This window comes from Papio anubis, chromosome 17 (assembly GCF_008728515.1).
Source record: "Papio anubis isolate 15944 chromosome 17, Panubis1.0, whole genome shotgun sequence".
NCBI classification, from domain to species: domain Eukaryota; kingdom Metazoa; phylum Chordata; class Mammalia; order Primates; family Cercopithecidae; genus Papio; species Papio anubis.
The window spans coordinates 67,818,549-67,841,067 of NC_044992.1; the positions used below are offsets into that span (position 1 = coordinate 67,818,549).

A 22,519-nucleotide genomic window follows, 5' to 3' on the forward strand; every position below is an offset into this window, starting at 1 on the left:
ATTTGGGGGCTAAATTTTAGAGTTAAAGCAGGCAACAGGGTTCGATTAGAAATGACCTTGTATGCCATAATATTAAAAGAAAAGAAATGACCACAAAAGATGTGTAGAGCTAATTGTAGTTTTGCCTTGCGTTAAAATCAAGAATAGTCTGGGTGTGGTGGCTCACACCTGTAATCCCAGCACTTTGGGAGGCCAAGGTGGGAGGATCACTTGAGCCCAGGAGCTCAAGACCAGCCTAGGCAACATGGTGAGGCTCTGTCTCTGTATATTTAAAAATAATAATAATAATAATAATAATAATAATATGGTATATTCAGTCAGTAGAGTATTATGAAGCCATTCAAAGTGGTGTTGTAAATCTATATCCACTGACATTAAAAATGTTCACAATATATTACAATTAGACCCTTGTCTCTACAAAAAAATTAAAAAATTAGCTGGGTATGATGGCCCAAGCCTGTGGTCCCAGCTACTCAATAGGCTGAGGTGGGAGGATCACTTGAGCCCAGGAGGTTAGGCCTGCAATGAGCCATGATTGCACCATTACATTCCAGCCTGGGTAAAAGAGCAAGACCCTGTCAAAAAAAAAAAAAAAGAAAAAAACCCCACAAAAGCTATATCAGTTGTATCCTTATAACTGGGAATGATTTCCTCAAAATCACATAGTTGGCAAAACTGTTCTTACTTTTACTTAAAATTAGCTTGAACACCTGTTCAATCACTCATTTAATAATTCTTTGGCAATATTAATTTCTAAACTTTTGGTTATTAAGGGGAAGATGCATAAAATGTGCAAGATTGTATGAATTAAAAAGAGTTCCCCACACCTTCATCTATTTTTTATTTGTTTGTTTTTGTTTTTCTGTAGAGATGGGGTTTCACCATGTTGGCCAGGCTGGTCTCAAACTCCTGGGTCAAGAGATCTGCCCGCCTCAGCCCCCAGAGTGTTGGGATTACAGGTGTGAGCCACTGAGCCCAGACATCCTCATCTGTTAAAAGGAAAAATAAATTTATTTGTATTTTATTTTAAAACCAAAAATGTGCTTTTTTCTTTCTTTGAAATGAACCCCTGTAGCAACTTGCTTTCATTTAGACAAGTGAGAAAAGCAAATCAGTCTTTTTCAGACTGAATAAAGCTTTCTATTTGCTCAGTCCTTCTAGAGGGACAAATTGGTGCACAACTATGTACAGCTACTAGATCATCAGATACCAACACCAAACACATCAACAGTCCCCAAACAAGATGACTGCTAGACAACTTATGTATAGTTTTACTAGTTTTTTTTTTTTTTTTTTTTTTGAGACGGAGTCTCGCTCTGTCCCACTGCACAGTGGCCGGATCTCAGCTCACTGCAAGCTCCGCCTCCCGGGTTTACGCCATTCTCCTGCCTCAGCCTCCTGAGTAGCTGGGACTACAGGCGCCCGCCACCTCGCCCGGCTAGTTTTTTTTGTATTTTTTAGTAGAGACGGGGTTTCACCGTGTTAGCCAGGATGGTCTCGGTCTCTTGACCTTGTGATCCGCCCGTCTCGGCCTCCCAAAGTGCTGGGATTACAGGCTTGAGCCACCGCGCCCGGCCATAGTTTTACTTCTTAACACAATGAACTGTGCTTCAAAATCAGAAGTGGTAGGGGAAAAGAACTCTACTAAAGTACTTCTTTGCCTATCTGTTACTAGGAAAAACATGTCACTCACAGATAAACTGCAGAACTCAACTAAAATACACCATTCCTATTTGCTAATGGGAAAAAAACATGTCACTAGTAGATAAACTTCGAGTGTTCCATTATTAGTGAGCTACAATTTCTTAAGCAAAACTCATATTCAGAATTCTTTGCAGGCTTTAAGAAGTCACATCATACACGTATCTCCAAGATTATACGTAAACCATAAGGTATGAGTGGGAAGGAGAAAGGGGAAATTAATGTTTAACAAGTATATAGTTTTAGTTTCACAAAATAAAAAAGTTCTAAACATCTGTTGCAAAACAGTGTGAATATATGTAACACTAATAAACTGTATGCTTAAAAATGGTTGCTATGATTAAATTTAATGTCATGTGGTGTTTTTTTTGCCACAATTATAAACATATAAATATCAAGGAAAAAAAAAAAAAGGTATGAGCCAGAATGATCAACACTAAGACAAGTTCGGTAAAACGACTGACCTTTAAAGAAAGAAAGGCATCCAGGCAAAAAGTCAAAATTCTAGACAGGGAGAAAATCGGTGTCATCAGACTTTTCAACAGAAACACTTTATGTCAGAAGACAAGTAACATTTTAAGGTACTCAAAGAAAGAAAAGCCCCTGAGCTGATCTGAGGAGTCTACTAAAGAACAAGCTGCCGCCGGGCGCGGTGGCTCACGCCTGTAATCCCAGCACTTTGGGAGGCCGAGGCGGGCGGATCACGAGGTCAGGAGATCGAGACCATCCTGGCTAACATGGTGAAACCCCGTCTCTACTAAAAAATACAAAAAACTAGCCGGGCGAGGTGGCAGGCGCCTGTAGTCCCAGCTACTCGGGAGGCTGAGGCAGGAGAATGGCGTGAACCTGGGAGGCGGAGCTTGCAGTGAGCCGAGATCCGGCCACTGCACTCCAGCCTGGACGAGAGAGCGAGACTCCGTCTCAAAAAAAAAAAAAAGAAAAAAAGAAAATATCTTTAAGAAAACTGAATACAGCTGGGCGCAGTGGCTCACACCTGTAATTATATGATATTTCAATTTTATCATACCTAGTGTATTGAGAATCAGAGAGAAAGTTAAAGAAAGCCAAGGTTAAATAAAAACCATACAGTCCTGAATTTGTATTAGAAATTTCAATAAAAATGCATGATGTGTATTTTATCTTTATAAACAATGTTTCCTAACTCGGGCCACTGAAAAGGCCTAGAAACAAAGACCAACAAAGTAGGAGGGGTGCCTCTAGCACCCAGCCTGTAGTCTCCAAACATCATTCCCACTAACAGGAACAAGGGCTCTTTGGAGGCCACATTCCAAGTCTGTGGCAGGAAATACACAAGATGGGAAAGAACATCTTGTCATACCAGATAAAAAGGACGCTCTCTAAACCTGCTAGGGTCATATCCAAGGAATTCAAGAGCTGACTTAAAGAGGTTCCCACAGAGCAAAGATGGAATATATTAAACTTCATCAGGATAATAAGGGCAAGCCATAAAATAAGTATAAGTCAATGAGTTCATAATGATATCTAAAAAAAAAAAAAAAAAAAAAGGTTACCATTGAAGGATTCTAGTAAACCAATTCACTATTTTGGAAACTGGCGATTAAAGGGAAAGCCTCAAGCATTTATCTTGCCTTTCCTATATGAACTGTACCTCTGGGGCAGTGAATAATTAATAGAGGAGGGGAGGCTGGGTGCTGTGGCTCACACCTGTAATCCCAGCACTTGGGAAGGCCTTCAGCCCAGAAGTTTGAGACCAGCCGAGGCAACGTGGCAAGACACTGGCTCTACAAAAAAAAATTTTTTTTTAAGTTAGCTGGGCCAGGTGCAGTGGCTCACACCTGTAATCCCAGCACTTTTGGGAGGCAGAGGTGGGTGGATCATGAGGTCAGCAGTTTGAGACCAGCCTGGCCAACACAGTGAAACCCCATCTCTACTAAAAATACAAAAATTAGCCAGGCGTGGTGGTGTGCGCCTGTAATCCCAGCTACTCAGGAGGCTGAGACAGGAGAATCACTTGAACTGGGGAGGCAGAGGTTGCAGTGAGCCAAGATCACGCCATTGTATTCCAACTTGGGCAATAAAGTGAGACTCCGTCTCAAAAAAAAAAAAAAAAAAAAAAAATTAGCTGGCTTGGTGGCAAGGGCCTTGGTCCTAGCTGTTCAGGAGGCAGAGGCAGGAGAATTACTTAAACTCAGTAGGTCAAGGCTGCAGTGAACCGTGTTTGCACCACTGCACTCCAGCCTAGGCAACAGAGACCCTATTTCAAAAGAAAAAAAAAAAGATGGATGAGGGAAAGTTTCTCTTTACAGAAATGTTCTAGCTAATAAACAAAGAAGGAATGATAGGATTAGAATGTAAGTCTTAATAAATTAATAAATCATTCATTACCAAACTTCTCCCCCACAAAAAAGACAACCAGATACATGCTAGTGACAGAAAACGCAACAAAGTAGTCTTACCAAAGTAAGTAGCTTCAAATTTTAAAGCTTTAAAAAAAAATGAACTTGATCAAGCTGCTGAACCCAACCACCAGCTTATAAGGAATAAAACAGAACATGATTAATGACAGTTCAGGGAGGCAACTGGCAAAACTCAGGCTGCAGAAAACTCAAACAAGACAAATGACCAGGTTTCCTCAATGAATACATTGTAAGGGGGGAAAGTATGGCAACAGAAAATCCAAAGTACAGATTTTATTTTATTAAACCCTTTAATTTCCACATATTTTACTGTATACAATCAACAAAAACCAGGACTTTCTTGGTCCCAGCTATTGTTCATGTTCCTTCACTGGTTCTTCTAAAATAACTATAAGAAATAAAATACAAGGAAATAATAGATGTTCAAATCATATGGGTTCACAGAAGTACTATTTATAATAATCAAAAGGTGCAAACAAATGTCGAACAACAGATGAATGGGTAAACAAAATGTGATATATAGTATGTCCAACATATGTCCATACAACGGAATATTATTCAGCCATAAAAAGAAGTGAAGTTCTGATACATGCTACAACATGGATGAACCTCCAAAACATCATGCTGAGAGAAAGAAGCCAAACACGAAAGGTCACATACTGTAGTATGATTCCATGTATATGAAATATCCAGATAGGTAAATCCACAGAGACAGAAAGTGGACTGGTGATTGCCAGAGGATGGGGCAGGGGAGAGTGGGGACAAACTGTTTAATGGGTTTTATTTTGAGGTGATAAAAATGTTACAGAGGCCTGGTGCAGTAGCTCACATCTGTAATCCCAGCACTTTGGGAGGCTGAGGCGGGCAGATCACTTAAGATCAGGAGTTCAAGACCAGTCTGGCCAACATGGAAAAACCCTGTCTCTGCTAAAAATACAAAAATTAGCCGGGTGTGGTGGTGCATGCCTGTAATCCCAGCTACTTGGGAGGCTGAGGCACAAGAACAGCTTGAACCTGGGAGGCAGAGGTTGCAGTGAGCTGAGGATCGTGTCACTGTACTCCAGCCTGGGTGACAGAGCAAGACCCCGTCTTAAAAAAAAAAAAAAAAGAAAAAAAAAAGTTCTAGAATAGAGGTAGTGGATTGCGCAACATTGTGAATGTTCAAAATGCCACTGAGTTGTTCACTTTAAGATAATTTTATGTTATGTGAACTTCACCTCAATTTTAAAAAGTCATATGGGGAGGAATAATTTAGCACAAGTCAGGTTATAATGCTGTCATTTGAATTTTTATTTTAACTTCTGAGCATGTATTGCAAGCAAGACACAGAAGTTTACCAAAATTATCCCTGATTTTCATCTGTAAGATATTCTCGGCCGGGCACGGTGGCTCAAGCCTGTAATCCCAGCACTTTGGGAGGCCGAGACGGGCGGATCACGAGGTCAGGAGATCGAGACCATCCTGGCTAACACGTTGAAACCCCGTCTCTACTAAAAAAATACAAAAAACTAGCCGGGCGCGGTGGCGGGCGCCTGTAGTCCCAGCTACTCGGGAGACTGAGGCAGGAGAATGGCATGAACCCGGGAGGCGGAGCTTGCAGTGAGCAGAGATCCGGCCACTGCACTCCAGCCTGGGCGGCAGAGCGAGACTCCGTCTCAAAAAAAAAAAAAAAAAAAAAGATATTCTCTTATGCCCATTTTTCAGTTGAGGAAACTAAGGATCAGTGACTCGCACAACGTCCCACAGTTAAGAAATAGCAGAGACTGAGATACAAGTTTTGAACCGAAGGTCTGGCTAACTCCACATCTCAACTCTGCACCTGTCTGTTCATCTGACAGTGGCAAAGAATAGAGTGTGTGTGAGAGAAATGAAAACAACTTTGTGTGTGTGTGTGTGTAAATGTAATGTCTATTATTTCATATATAAGTGGAAGAAGAGTCAAGTGTTTAACGTTCTCTTTTTTTTTTTTTTTTTGAGACATAGTCTCACTCTGTCACCCAGGCTAGAGTGCAGTGGTCTGATCTCTGCTCGATGCAACATCCGCCTCCTGGAGTCAAGTGATTATTTTGCCTCAGTCTCCCAAGTAGCTGGGATTACAAGCATGAGCCATCACACCTGGCTAATTTTTGTATTTTTAGTAGAGACGGGGTTTCACCATGTTGGCCAGGCTGGTCTCAAACTCCCGACCTCAGGTGATCCACCCGCCTCGGCCTCCCAAAGTGCTGGGATTACAGGCATGAGCTACCATGCCCGGCCAAGGTTCTTTACAACATAATACCTGACTTTTCCTTTTCCTGTACTGTAATAGGAAAAAAGAAAGAGGGATAATGAATTTGATGATAAAATGCTCAACCATATAAAGCTCAAATTCTTTTCTTTCTTACAAACAGGAATTGTACATCAAACCCCTTAGTCTCAAAAACATTTTGTTTTCCACATCAACTTTAAATGTTGTGTTTTACATATCTAGTGGAAGAAACAACAAGTTCAACGTATAGCCTCCCCATTCAGAATAAAATATGGAAATAATGAAACAAAAAACCAAATGGACTACACTGCCCAACTTTATATTTTTGCAAACAAAAGCAAAATAACTCTGAACCTTGGTAAAAATGTTAGAACACGCAGTGTTTTCAACACATACACAATTCATGTACAACTTTGCAGAGCACTATCAGAAAGAAGTAAGTATAATAACACAGGGCAAGGCCCACACTGGCCAGAGCAGCTCCAGACACTATCCTTAACATCTGACTTTATCTTAGTCACGATCAGTACTTTCTGGCTCTACAAGATCTCAGGGCAATGCAAAGGGAATTTGTGTTACACTGAGGGAGCCCTACCCTATCAATGGCAGTTTTTGAAGCAAGAGCCCAAAATCAATAAATTGACTTCAACAAGGGAAAATCAACTATTTGTTCCTCATAATGTGATCCAAAAAGAAAAATCTTATAAAATTCATTGTATTAAATAATTTGCCTAATCATTTTGAATTTAAGTTTTGGGGGCATATTCCTAACACCACAGTGAAATTAAATATTGAGCAATGGGTTCCCTAAATTATGTCTGCCTCAATGAGATATTGTGACATTTGTTACCAAACCACTATGAATTGTGGCAGCGACTGTAAGGACGTTGGGCTGACATTCTGCAATTCTAGGGAATCTAGGCGGGCCTGATTGGCTCAACCTGTAATCCCAGCATTTTGGGAGGCCCGAGGCGGGCAGATCACGAGGTCAGAGATCAAGGCCATCCTGGCTAACACCGTGATGAAACCCCGTCTCTACTAAAATACAAAAAATCAGGCTGAGGAGTGGTGAAGCCTGTAGTCCCAGCTACTCGGAGGCTGAGGCAAGGAAGAATGGTGTAAACCTGGGAGGCGGAGCTTCACTTGGTGAGCTGAGATCCGGCCACTGCACTCAGCCTAGGCGACAAAGTGAGACTCTGTCTCAAAAAAAAAATACAAAATAAAAACAAAATTATGTTGGGTGCAATGGCTCACACTGTAATCCCGGCACTTTGGGAGGCTGAGGGAGGATCATTTGAGCCCAGAGATTCCAAGACCAGCCTGGGCAACACAGTAAGGCTCATCTCCACAAAAAGAAAAAAATACAGCCACATATGCTTTGCCAAAAAATTAGTATACAGAAGTTTGGTAAAAGTGACTAATCTAACCTACTCATAAGAAGTAGCTTTTACTATTCAGATTAGCTGACCTTCCAGATTGTTTTATACATATACAAATATATCAGGTGTTCTGTTTGTCCTTTTTTTTTTTTTTTTTTTTTGAATGGAGTCTCGCTCATCACCAGGCTGGAAGTCTGTCAATCTTGATCTCGACTCACTCTGGCCTCTGCCTCCCAGAACCAACATCGGTATCTCCTACCTCCTTCTGTAGTAACTGGGACTACAATGCTCCTCTCTACCTAATTTTTGTATTTTTAGTAGAAACAGGAGTTTTTCTATGTTAACCAGGATGGTGATCTCTGACTTCTCGTGATCTCATTTTGACCTCCCAAAGTACTGAGATTAGCGTCAGCCCTGGGCTATTCGTTATTTTTTTGTCAGATGGACTGTTTGTTGCACATATTGATCTGCAAGTTGCTTTCACCTAATATACTATAGGCATCTTTCTATGTCTCTATTTATGGCCTGACCTCATTGTTTTCAGTGGCCAAATAATACTAATAAGCTCTTCTTTTTTTTTCTTTTTTTTTTTGAGACGGAGTCTCGCTCTGTCGCCCAGGCTGGAGTGCAGTGGCTGGATCTCAGCTCACTGCAAGCTCTGCCTCCCGGGTTTACGCCTGTTCTCCTGCCTCAGCCTCCCAAGTAGCTGGGACTATGGGCACCCGCCACCACACTCAGCTAATTTTTGTATTTTTAATAGAGACAGGGTTTTACCATGTTGTCCAGACTGGTCTCGAACTCCTGACCTCAGGTGATCCAACTGCCTTGGCCTCCCAGAGTGCTGGGATTACAGGCGTGAGTCACTGTGCCGGGCCTATAACCTCTTCAGAGGACTGACTCTATACCAGCACTGTACTAGAAAGTACTACATGGGTTATTCTTCACAACCCTATGAAGATGTTGCTATTTTCTTTTCATTTTATAGAAGAGGAAACTAATGTACAGAGGTTAAATAATTTGTCCAAGATCACACAGATAGTAAGAGGTAGTGGCCGGGCGCAGTGGCTCATGCCTGTAATCCCAGCACTTTGGCAAGCCAAGGCGGGCGGATCACCTGAGGTCGGGAGTTTGAGACCAGCCTGACCAACATGGAGAAACCCCGTCTCTACTAAAAATACAAAATTAGCCAGGTGTGGTGGTGCATGCCTGTAGTCCCAGCTACTCAGGAGGCTGAGGCAGGAGAACTGCTTGAACCTGGGAGACAGAGGTTGCTATGAGCTGAGATCACACCATTGCACTCCAGCCTGGGCAGCAAGAGCTAACCTCCACCTCAAAAAAAAAAAAAAAAAAAAAGAGGTAGTGTCAGGTCCCCAGATTCAGCTATATTCTTTCCAGAACCTGTGCTCTTAACCATAATACTGTATTCCCATTGAATGTCCAGATTTAATTAACTGTTTCCCTACTGATAAACATTCTCTTTACAGTTTATGTTGCTTCCTGTTTTTTACAAATGGAATTCATAGATGTAGACTTTGTGGGGTTTTTTTTCTAAAAAGAAATTTTTTTAAATTTATTGACTATTCCATTTCCCCCCACTAATTTAAATTCTATTCTTATCATGCTAAATATACTTAGATCTGGACTCTTCTATTCTGAACCAGCACAACATAGTCTTAACAATGGTAGCTTCACAGCATTTAGAGAAAGACACACATCAATGCATCTAAACCCTTCCCACTTTCTCACATCCCAACCCCAATCCTGTACCCTTCTTCCTTCTTTGTGGCACTCTCTCAAAACTCTTATGCATTACAAAAGTTTCAACACCTAACAACTTCCCCGTATTTCTATCCATACTTTCTTCCAGTCTCAAGGAGGCATTCCTCCTTTCCAAGGTTAACTTCTTCACCTGAGTTCTCATTCCCAACTGCGTCTACCTCACCTGAGACGACATCAGTAACCATCCTTCTGTTTAACACTTGTGTTCCTCTCTCTCCACTGGCTTCTTACTTACCTCATCCTATAAGCACATACTGGTCTCCCCAACTTAAATAAAAATACCAAAAAAGTTCCATCTGCCATGGCTTAATAACCAGTCACTCAGGCCAGGCACAGTGGCTCACACCTGTAATCCCAGCACTTTGGGAGGCTGAGGCAGGTGGATCACCTGAGGTCAGGAGTTCAAGACCAGCCTGGGCCAGCATGGTGAAATCCCATCTCTACTAAAATACAAACTTAGCTGGGTGTGGTGGCGGGCGCCTGTAACCCCAGCTACTCAAGAGGCTGAGGCAGGAGGAGAATCGCCTGAATCTGGGCAGCAGAGGTTGCAGTGAGCTGAGACTGCACCACTGGATTCCAGCCTGGGCAACAGAGTGAGACGCCATTTCAAAAGAATAAAAATAATAATAATACAAAAAAAAAAAAAACCACTCACCCATCCAACCACTCATCCATTCACCGATTCATCCTGTCCCTTCATACGACACATCCAGTAATTCCTCAAATTTTTACAATAGTTTCCACCCCTCTACTGAAACTGTTCTCTGGAACACCAACCAAATTAAGTCTTGTCTCACACTTCATTTACCTCTGCAGAATTCAACACTCATTTCTGAGGTTCTCTTTCCTCAAAACCCCGGATAGTTTGTGTCTCTTCTGCCTCTCACTTGTTTCACTTTTCACCATAAACATGGACATATCTTAAGGGTTCAGCCCTCTTCTCTTCCTTCACACTTTCTCTCTTCTTCACAGAATCGAAGCAAACGTTTTGACTTATGAGAGAGCTGGATTTTATCCTGATGCTGCTATCAGCTTTGTGCCCTAGAACAAATTATTTAAACTTTTTGAGCTTTGGTTTATTTGTAAAATAGAGACAATAACACTTCTTTCAACAGATTATTGTTGAGATCAAGTAAGATCACATGTGTATAGAAGCTGGCTAAGTCCAGTGGGCAACTGATAAATTTTGGCTTCTCCCTTCCCATACTCAACTCCCAAACCTTTGTCTCTGATCCTCAGCATTTCAGGCCAAATCTTCAATCATCTGCTATATCTTTTCATCCAGATAGCCCATCTTTGCCTCAAACTCAATAATCTTTTCTTCTGAAAGGAGGAGGAATCAAGAGCACTTTATCTGAAGAGCTGGCAGCAGAACTCCTCTTAGGGAAGGCACTATCTTTTTGGAGGATATACCTTAAAGAGCTACTTAGAATAGAGAGCAGCACACTAAGGGTATGTATGGGTGCTTTTGTTGCTTCTTGATGGAACCTAAACTGCTTGTAATTTGTTTTTCTTCTAAGACATAAGAATGAAAAGTCAAAAAAAAAAAAAAAAAAAAAAAGGGAAAGAGGAAGGAGACATTAGGACAAAGAAAGGCTGGGGTTGGAGAACTTAAAGAGTCAGTAAAACTCTCAAGTACAGTTTAGGGTAACGATGCTTATGATTCCTCTGGAGTTGTTTGCATTTCTATAACGTACACCCCAACTCATCATTCCCCACAAATCATTAGTACAATCTATATTTTGAATAGATCATGTGAATGGAATTTTTTGGAGAAATTGAAGAATGGACTGATATCACATCTGTAATGGGGCAAAGGCAGCCAACTGGATCACAGGAGTCAAAATGATCATAACGTGAGTCCCTTGGGAATCCACAGAACCCTTCGATGGGGCATTAGAATCCTCTGTTCTGTGGTTTTGGGAAATTAGTGGGTTTTTGTCTAATTTCCCCAGATCTTGAGGCAAAGTAAAGCAACCAGCCGACATTTAGGACTCACTTCAAAAGCAGTTTCTGCTCCAGAATTCCAATTTCTGTCAATGGTATCTCACTTCCCTGGTCACCCAGGCTAAAAACGTCAGTCATCAAAGAAACAAAAACATTGAACATGTGCTCTATGCAAAGCATTCTGGGTCAAGACTTTAGCCCTTTCCAAGTTCAATTACAGTGGGTTATCTTGTAAGAGTCTCCTACCAAATCTCTACGCTTTCAGTCTCTCCTCCTAATCACTCATATTTCTTAAAAAGAGATATTCAGCCTGGCATGGTGGCTCATACCTATAATCCCAGCATTTTGGGAGGCTGAGGTGGGTGGATCACGAGGCCAGGAGTTCGAGACCAGCATGACCAACATGGTGAAACCCCATCTCTACTAAAAATACAAGAAAAAGAAAAAGAAAAAAAAAAAATAGCCATGTGTGGTGGTGGGTGCCTGTAGTCCCAGCTACTCAGGAGGCTGAGGCAGGAGAATGGCACGAACCCGGGAAGTGGAGCTTGCAAAGTGAGCTGAGATCATGCCATTGCACTCTAGCCTGGGCAACAAAGCAAGACTCTGTCTCAAAAAAAAAAAAAGATTTAATCCATTTTTTTTTTCTTTTTTAAAGTTAGGGTCTCACTCTGTCACCCAGGCTGGAGTGCAGCGACCAGATCATAGCTCACTGCAGCCTTGACCTCCTGGGCTGAGGCGATCCTCTTGTTTCTACCTTCTGAGTAGCTGGGACTACAGGTGCCCGCCACCATGCCTGGCTAATTTTTAAAATTGTTTGTAGAGATGAGATCTCACCATGTTGACTGGGCTGGTCTCAAACTCCTAACCTCAGGTGATCTTCCAGCCTTGGCCTCCCAAAGTGGAAGGACTGCTTAAGCCCAGGAGTATAAGATCAGCCTGGATAACATAGCGAGACCCCATCTCCATTTATTTAAAAAAGAAAAAAAAAAAAAAGCCTACGTTCAATGCCTTTTGCTATCAAGAACCCCACCCTTTCAGTTATCAAGCTCTTGTATTCATTTTATCCAAAAGGCATAAACCCCTCTGTGCTGTTATGTTTAAGAGGTTTTTTGAAGTATAATAAACATGGTGTAAAATTCATCCATTGAACAATCCAATGATTTTGGCAACTGTCATCACAATCCAGCTGAAAATATTTCCATCACCCCAAAATGTTCCATCATGCCCATTAACAATTAATTCCTACTCTTATTATCAGCCTTAGGCAAACGCTATTCTGCTATCTCTATAAATGTGCGTCTTCTAGCCATTTCGTATAAACAAAACTCGTATGATATATAGTCTTGCATCTGGTTTCTTTCCCTTAGCATGTTTTTGAAGTTAAATCATGTTGTGTAGCATGTATCAGTAGTTCATCCTTTTAAATTAGTGAATATGGCCAGCCGTGTTGTCTCATGCCTGTAATTCCTGCACTTTGGGAGGCCGAGGCTGGAGGATGGCTCAAGACTAGGAATTCAAGACCAGCCTGGGCAACAGAGTGGGACCCTGTCTTTACAAAACATAAATTTAAAAAATTAGCTGGGAGTGGTGGCATGTGCCTGTAGTCCCAGCTACTTGGGAGACTGAGGCTGGAGGAGTGCCTGAGCCCAGGGGGTCAATGCTGCAGGGAGCTATGATCACACCACCGCACTCCAGCCTGGGTACGAGAGCAAGACCCTGTTTCTAAAGCAAAAACAAACAAAAAACTAAATTGCTGAGCAGTGTTTCATCATATGACTGTACCATGAAATAAACAATGGATTTTGTTTATCCATTCACCAGCTGATGTACACTTGGATTATTTCCAGTTTCTTGGCTATTATGAGCAATGCTGCTATGAACATCTGCATCCATGTCTTTGAGTGTACATATGTTTTCATTTTTTGGACAGATTCATAGGAGTGGAACTGCTGAATCATAGGGCAAATTTATGTTCCACTGTTTAAGACATTGCCCAACTTTCCAAGGTGGCTGTACTATTTTACATTTCCCACAGCACTTCATGAAGATTCCAATTTCTCTGCATTCTCAACATTTGACAATGTCTGCCTTTTCTATTTTAGTTATCCTAACCCTAACGGGTGTGAAATGGTATCTCATCACAGTTTTAATTATATTTCCCTAATGGCTGCTGATGTTGAGCATCTTTCCATGTGTTCATCAGCCATTCCTACATCTTTTTCAGTGAAATATCTATTCGAATCTTGCACTTTTTTTTTTTTTTTTTTTTTTTTGAGACAGTCTTGCTCTGTCACCCAGGCTGGAGTGCAGTGGCCCAGTCTCCACTCACTGCAACCTCTGCCTCCCGGGTTCAAGCAATTCTCCTGTCTCAGCCTCCCGAGCAGCTGCAACTACAGGCACCAGCCACCACGCTCAGCTAATTTTTTGTATTTTTAGTAGAGACGGGGTTTCACCGTGTTAGCCAGGATGGTCTTAATCTCCCGACCTCATGATCCGCCCGCCTCAGCCTCCCAAAGTGCTGGGATTACAGGTGTGAGGCACAGTGCCTGGCCTCTTGCACATTTTTTAATTGGGTGGTTTGTCACCATAATATTGATTTGTAAGAGTTCTTAATATCGATACACATCCTTTATGTGATTTGCAAATATTTTCTTTCAGAAAGTGGCTTGTCTTCTCGACTTTTTACTGTCTTTGGAGGTGGTAATATTTTTAATTTTGAAGAAATCCAATTATTATTTTTTATTTGTATGGATTTTGCTTTTGGTGTCCTAAGAACTCTTTGCCCAATCCAAATCAAATAAAATTTTTCTCCTATGTCTTCTTCTAGGAGTTTCATCGTTTTCACTTTGCATTTAGGCCTATGATGCATTTTTATTTTTTTTTGCTAGTGACAGGTTCTCAATCTGTCACCCAAGCTGAAGCACAGTGGCACAATCGTAGCTCACTGCAGCCTTGAACTCCTAGGCACAAGCAATCCTCTACCTCAGCCTCCCGAGTAGCTGATATCATGCCACCATGCCCAGCTAATTTAGAAAAGAATTTTTTTGTAGAGACAGGGTCTCACTCTGTTGCCCAGGCTGGTCTTGAACTCTAGGCTCAAGCCATCCTTCAACCTTGGCCTACCAAAGTGCTGGGATTAGAGGCATGAGCCGCCATACCTGGCCCCATTTTGAAAATAGCTTTGTGGAGATACAATTTATATACCACAGAATTCACCTATTTAGTGTGTACAGTCCAGTGGTTTTTAGTATATTGACCGTGTTATACAGCTATTCACCACTATCTAATTTTAGAACACTGCCATTACCCCAAAAAGAAATCCATTAGCAGTCATAGCTCATTTCTCCCACTCCCCAGCCGCTGGCAGCTGCAGGCGCAGCCACTGCGCCACTGCCACGAATCTACTTTCTGTCTCTGTGGATTTGCCTCTTCTGGGCATTTCTTGTAAACAAGGTGATTCAATAGATTGCCTTTTGCACCTGGCTTCTTTCACTGAGTATAACATTTTCAAGGTTCATCCAGGTTGTAGCACATATCAAATCTTCATTCCTTTTTATTGCCAAATATATTCTATTGTGCAGACCTACCATATTTTATTTATCAGTAGTTATTTTCATCAGTTGATGAACATTTGGGTTATTCCCACCTTTTAGCTATTATGAGTAATTCATGTGCAAGTTTTTATGTGAATGTATTTTCTTCATTTTTCTTGGGCGTATACCTAGAAGTAGAACTGCTGAGTCATCTAGTAACTAACCATCTGAGAAACTGTCAAACCGTTTTCCAAAGTGGCTGCCCCATTTTACATTCACACTGGCTGGGTATGAGGGTTTCGATCTCTCCATATCCTCACCAGTACCTGTCATTATCATTTTTTAAAATTATAGCCATCCTAATGGGTGTGAAGTGGTATCTAATTGTAGTTTTGTATTTCCTTGAAAGTTAATAATGATCATCTCTTCATGTGCTTATTGTCCACTGTATATCTTTTTTGGAGAAATGTCTATTCAAGTGCTGTGACCATTTTTAATTGGGTTGTCTTTTTATTATTGAGCATAAGAGTTCCTTACATATTCTAGATACAAATTCTTGTCATACCTATGATTTATAAATATCTTCTCCCATTCTCTGGGTTCTCTTTTAACTCTATAATCCATTTTGAGTTAATTTTGGTGATGTAAAGAATAGGTCTGAGTTCATTTTCTTTTTTGCTCATCCCAGCATCATTTGTTGAAACCACTATCTTTTCCCCACTGAATTGTCTCGGTCCTTCTGTCAAAATCAACTGACAATAAATGTAAGGATTTCTGGTTCAAAACTCTGTTCCACTGATCTATATGCTCTTCGTTGTGCCAATACCACACTATCTTGATCACTGTGGCATTATAGTAATTATACGCATAGTAACTTTTAAAATAGGGTAGTGATAGTCCTCCAACTTTGTTCTTTTTCTAAACTGTTTTGGATATTTTAGTTAAAGTGTTAAACTGTGCCAACCAAATAATTCCTTATTTTGTAGTAAGTTACTTTTTTTTTTTTTTTTTTTGAGACAGAGTCTCGCTCTGTTGCCCAGGCTGGAGTGCAGTGGCGCGAACTCGGCTCACTGCAAGTTCCACCTCCCAAGTTCACGTCATTCTCCTGCCTCAGCCTCCTGAGTAGCTGGGACTACAGGCTCCTGTCACCATGCTGGCTAATTTTTTTGTATTTTTAGTAGAGACAGGGTTTCACCGTGTTAGCCAGGATGGTCTTGATCTCCTGACCTCGTGCTCCACCCGCCTCGGCCTCCCAAAATGCTGGGATTACAGGTGTGAGCCACCACACCCAGTCATAAGTTACATATTTTTAAGTGTATGGTTTCAAATCTAATATTAAATTGATACTCCTAAAGCTAGGAGAAACTTACATAAAAACTTTTATAGTTATTTGACAAAGACTTATTACCCATGCCTTTAAAAACTGTTCTTGCAATAGGAAAGACCCATTTGACCAAAATATATGTACTCTAAAATAACGAAAATTTGGAGAATGATGATGTAGACAGATGTGATACATCTACAGCTGGGTGCAGTAGATCACTCCTGTAATCCCAGTGCTTTGGGACCCTGAGGTGGAAAGACTGCTTGAGACCAGGAGTTCAAGACCAGCCTGGGCAAAATAGTGAGATACTGTCTCTACAAGAACTTTAAACGTTAGCCAGGCATGGTGGTATATGCCTGTAATCCCAGCTACTGAGGAGGCTGAGGCAGGAAGATCACTTGAGCCCAGGAGTTTGAGGTTACAGTGAGCTTTGATAACACCACTGCACTCCAGCCTGGGTGCCAGAGTGAGACGCTGTCTCTAAAAATAATTTAATTTTTAAAAATCTACAATCAGTTGACTTTAAGTAAAGGAGATTATCCTTGATTGTGTGGGTGGGCCTTGTCTAATCAGTTGAAGGCCTTAAAAGCAAAAACCCAGGTTTAACCAAGCTAGCTGGTCAGGACTTTGATTACCATTCTGAATTTTTGTAGTAGGTTTACTTCTTAAAGACTTCAGCAAAACAAATTATTCCTATTTTCCAACTTGCCCAAATATGTGGAGGGAAACAAACTAGATTTATGAGGTACTGGTTTCTATAAATCAAATTGTCTTTATAGTATGCCTGTTTCTTCCTGGATAGAGAAAACAGGCTTTTATCAATGTGGACTTTTATCAAGGTGGATACTTCTGTCAAAAGATGAGCTTTCATAAAAGCAACCATCTCTGCAAAGTCATACCTTTCTTTGCTAAACGAATGATCTTGGGCTTTTAAAGATGCAAAGATCTTAGAGAAGGATATATGACCTCTAACTCAAAAATTACAAAAGTACATCCGAACGTAGAATCATGCTCTAAATTGCTTTCTATGCTAATATAGAAATGCTATACAGAAACTCCCACCATACTTTCTATTACTTAAATGATTAATATTCACACAATTATTAATAAATCTAAAAATCACCTAATGCATGACATTATTCATTGTTGCACTGTTTGCAATAGTAAGATACCGAAAAAAAAACTCACAGATGTTTATCAATAGGAGACTATGTAAAAAAAAAAAAAAAAGATGGCATATGCATACAGAAGAATACTATATAGTTAAAAAGCACAGAGAAACTTATCAAATATGAGACAATATAAAAAGATCTCCAATATCTCTGAAAGCAAAAAGAGCAAGCTGTAGAACAGTCTAATAGCATGCTATGCTTGCATTTACACAAGAAACTCTAAAAGAATTCCAAAGAAACCAAAAGTGGTTACATGGGATGAGAGGTTTAGAGGGAGGCAGGAGAACCAGGTGGATGGACAACAGCGGGGAGAACAAGGCTTTCATGGTATGTGTTTTCACTCTTTTAAATTTTGAATCATGTGACCATATTACCTATTCAAAAATAAATAATTCCAAATAATTTAGGCTATTTATTTCTATCTACCTCTATTCCTCTATTTAAGGATAGAAAAAAGCTACAAACCCAAGTCTCAACTTGAAATCAGCCATTCTTCATAGGATTTAAATGCTTCTATTTCAATGTGCATACAAAACTAAGAAGTTCCATTAAAAATACTAAGTAAAAAGCAATTTCCGCTGGACACTGTGACCATCATTACAAGGACAGATGATGGTGTTTCTTTCTGAAACAACTGTTCCACAGGCAGTGCAGTTCTAGCCGCTTTCCAGTGAGCCAGACAGTGGTCTCAACTTAATGCCCAAACTACAAGGTATGTCATCTGGAGAAAGCTGACTCTGCTACTTGCTTTGTTCCACTATTAGTACTCAGGATAAGGAGACTTCTCAAAATCAACCCAGGCTGATTTCTCTACAGGGACTTCAGTTATGACACGAAATAGCCTTCATTCCATAATCATGGAATGATTTTTTTTTTTTTTTTTTTTTGAGACGGAGTCTCGCTCTGCCGCCCAGGCTGGAGTGCAGTGGTCGGATCTCTGCTCACTGCAAGCTCCGCCTCCCGGGTTCACGCCATTCTCCTGCCTCAGCCTCCTGAGTAGCTGGGACTACAGGCGCCCGCCACCGCGCCCGGCTAGGTTTTTTTTTTTTGTATTTTTTAGTAGAGACGGGGTTTCACCATGTTAGCCAGGATGGTCTCGATCTCCTGACCTCGTGATCCGCCCGTCTCAGCCTCCCAAAGTGCTGGGATTACAGGCTTGAGCCACCGCGCCCGGCCGGAATGATTGTTTTAAGTCTTGTTTTTTGAGTAGAAGTTCAAAACCCAATTCCTTGAGAGGTAGAGGCAGATGGTATAGTATGAAGAACACTAACTGCCTGAGAGACCCTGGCCATACCAATTCATTTCTCTGGGTCTCCATTTTCTTATCAGTGAAATGAATGGGAGGCCAAGGCGGAAGGATTGCTTGAGACCAGGAGTTCAAGACCAGCCTGGGAAACATAGTGAGATACTGTCTCTACAAAAAATTTGCCTGGGCATGGTAGCTTACGCCTGTAATCCCAGCACTTTGGGAGGCTGAGGCAGGTAGATCACCTGAGGTCACGAGTTCAAGACCAGCCTGGCCAATATGGTGAAACCTCATCTCTACTAAAAATATAAACAATTAGCCGGTGTAGTGGCGAGCACCTGTAATCCCAGCTACTTGTGAGACTGAGGCAGGAGAATTGCTCGAACCCTAGAGGCAGAGGTTGCAGTGAACCAAGATCGCTCCACTTCATTCCAGCCTGGGTGTGACAGAGGGAGACTCTGACACACACACACACACAATATTAAACATTAGCTAGGCATGGTGGTCATGGCCAAACTCTCTTGAAGGTTCTTGTCAGGACTAACACTGTAATCCCATAAAGAGGCAGGTCAATTCAAAGATCAGAAGAAAGGCGATGCCTCTATCTACAGCATGTATGCAAGTTCATGTAAGGTTTCAAATACACAAAGGTTTACATCCATGTGGATATTCTGATCGTCTTTCTGTGTTTTAGCTTCAACATAAATAATTTGGTCCACTTGCTGTAAAGACTTCTCTCACAGATAACTTCTGATTTAACATGAATTACAGTTTTACAGTTAAACTGTTAAAAGATTGGTAGAGTGGAGAAGATTATTTAAGACAAAGTGTTGAGTGTGCTAATTAACAAAAGTTTTGGTTTGGTCTATTATCTTTTTATTATCATCACCCAAGATTCATACTTGTACAAATATGCTTTGGGGAACAGCCTTCCAGAGGTTTACCTACGTTAAGTCCCACATGTGAAGGAGCAGTGAATACTTTCCTGAGGCAGCAAACACTATTGGAAATTCCAAGCTCAGCAAAGTATGCTGCATATTCTGATCAATAAAAGCCATGTGGTTTAAGAAAAACAGAGCCCACAAATACTGCTGCATATTTTTGTCTATTTTAAAAAGTTTTCCTCATGCCACCCTAAGAATATTTTTGTCTATTAAAAAACAAAATCTATGCCTTGTTTAGCATTGATTTTATGTAGTCATAATCAGTCAGAGCTTGATTAAAATACTAATGACCCACAGCTTTATCTTAGACCTTTCTAAAACAATTATTACATTAATCTTTGCAAAGATTCATTCTTTGGCACAAAAGCAGTGAGAAACACAGCTCTGGCAGACACTCTGCAGGGATGCGGGCAGGTTCATCGTCTGGCCCCTGCTTTCACCTGGCAGACACCGGACACACTGCTGAGAAACCAGCTCATCTCATTAGTATGTCTCTATTCTACCAAAAAGAGACGAGGCTCTGCTCCAATTCTGACACCTTATTCCGAGATCACCAAAATCTCCATCAGGTCCTAAGCCAGAGAGAATGTGGCAGCCATTCATCCCCATACGTCTTGAGAATAAAATTAAAATTAATTAATTAAAGTAAAATTACTTGCAATTAAAAGTAAACACCAGCTAGGTCATGCAATTCACACTGGCCGGTGCTCACATAACTGAACTACCTTTTTGTGATTCTCTGTTTTGCTGTCAAAATCCTCCTCCACCTCCAATGCTGATACCACAACCCAGAGGCTGGAGACATTTATCTTTCTAAGTGAAGGAATGATTCTAATAACAAACATAATACTTCTATACGTTTCCAATACCTCTGCTCCGTCCCAGAGCTGGTCCCACTCCAAAACCCAGGCTTGCTACTACGCTAGCAAAGGGGCAATCCGAGTGACTCTGATATTCAGGTTACCAAACATTACTGTTACTTTCTTTCCCCCCCGCTTCTGACAGCCTCTGCAAAAAGCACCCGCACTCCAAATACATGTTTGGCTTCCATCCTCTAGCAAGCAATGGAAGCTTTTCCAGGAGAAACCTAATTCTAACCTTTCCAGAGGCCCGGAGACGGCAGCGCAAGGATAGCACCTGGCGCAGATACCTGTTTGGGATGCCGAGGTCGCCTCCCCCGCGGCCCTCGGACCCCGCGAGGCAAGCGGGCTGTGGGCCGGGTCCGTGCGGGGCGCTGACCTCGCCTGCGACGCCGCAGCCCCGCTCCCCAGAAGCCGCAGTCCCTGCGGGCACGCGTCCCCGTCACGGGGCCGATTACAATGGAGGCCACTCCCGTCCTCCGGTGGAGGGGCTCAGTGCCCTCGGTGACCCTGCCAGGCCCCGCAGGACGCCCCCTGAGCTAATTCGCCCGGGGCGGGGGAAACCTCGGCCTTCTCGAAGACCTCCCGCGCTCGAAGACCGTTTTGGAGCGGCCGCGACCACTGGGTCCCAGAAGACCCTCGGGGCCCTTTCAGGCCGTCCCGACCCGGACCCCTGCCCCTGCCCATGCCCCTCTCCCTCCTCGCGGCTGCGGCGCCCGCCCGCCCGCCCTCCCTCCCCTCACCGGACTTGGGCGGGTAGCGGTACACGGAATTGGACGGGATGTCCACCTCCTCCACGCCCGCGTGCTGCCGGCTCGTCAGGGCCCCCATGGCCGCGGCCACTGCAGCTGCAGCCCCGGCCCGGCCCCGGTGCCCGCGCCGCCCTCCGCGCCTCACCGCGGCCGCCCGCCCGCGCCCGGTGCGGGGGCCGACCCCGCCCGCCGCGGCCGGCTCAGCTGCGGCGCTGCAGCTCCTGGTGGCAGGGAGCCCCCGGCGCGCCGCGCACCATCCTCCGCCCGGCACAGCGGCAGCGGCGCCGCCTCTACCGAGGGGGCTGCGAGGCTGGGCCGGGGGCGCCTCCGCCGCCTCAGGCCGCGTGATGTCAGCGGCGGCTCCGCGCGGGGACCGCCGCGGCCCCAGCCAATGGCGAGGCGGGGCGGGAGCGCCCGCGCCGGAGCAGCCAATGAGCGCGGGGCTGCAGCAGGAGCCGGCGGCGCGTGCCTCGCGCGGGGAGCCGCGGCTGGACTCTGCGCGCGGGGACGGAGCCCAGGGGCTCGCGGTGGGGGCGGGGCGCGGCCGGGGGCTCGTGGCGGGGCGGGACCGGCCGGAGCTGGGACCCCGCGAGGCGAGCGCCTCGCCTGGCCGGGACGCGTCGCTCGTCCACGCCTGTTTATCCCGGCTCGGATTACCTTGCAGGGAGCCGCCCCCTCCCGCGGTCCGCGAGGCCTGGCCGGGAACTCGCTCGCCATTGTCCAGGGCGTCCCAAAGCGGGCGGTCCCCGCTCCGCAGCTCCCGTGCCTGGAGGAGGCCTTCCCAGCCCCTCCCCTCAGCATCTGCAGGCGGCGGTCGTCGGAAACTTCATGCAGTGGGGGCGAGGAGAGGGGTCTCACGATGCGTTCGCTTCTCTCCTGCCCCATGTTAATGCTGGTGACCGGCTAGGAAGATGCCGCCTCCCTCTCACGTGCGTCTGTTCAAAGCGCTCCCAACTCTATACGTGCTGTTTATGGCTCCTTGTAGCCCTAAAGTTAGGAGAACATCGACTCAGGATAAGATCAAGACATTCAGCCTCTGTCTGTATCTTGGAAACGGCACCCTGGAAACTTTGGAAAGGCCTGAGTGTCGAGGGTTCTCTTGATAAAAACACACACAACAGTGGAAAGCTTGGGCCGGCGGAAGACGTCATTCCATTGCTTAATTACAGACATTTGTGTTTTAAACCTTCTATTTTCTTTGTAGGTCTGGTGTTTTTTTTCCTGAGAGAGTGGAC

General features: G+C 43.3%; 1 protein-coding gene across 11 annotated transcripts in view; it reads right to left on the reverse strand.

Annotated features, from left to right (window-relative positions):
- RNF157 (ring finger protein 157) overlaps window positions 1-21,506 on the reverse strand; it is a 97,204-nt gene extending 75,698 nt beyond the window's left edge. For 10 of the 11 annotated variants that reach the window (XR_004179512.1, XR_004179510.1, XR_004179511.1 and 7 more), the window contains exon 1: window positions 21,276-21,506. Coding sequence is in view for 6 of the 11 variants with exons in the window: in XM_031657778.1 (XP_031513638.1) it covers window positions 21,276-21,363 (88 nt within the window). In the remaining 5 variants the exon portion in view is untranslated. Of the gene's footprint in view, window positions 1-10,314; window positions 11,021-21,275 lie in introns of those variants that run through there. The other variant, XM_031657777.1, reaches the window with a different exon arrangement.
- Window positions 21,507-22,519: the final 1,013 nt, after the last annotated feature.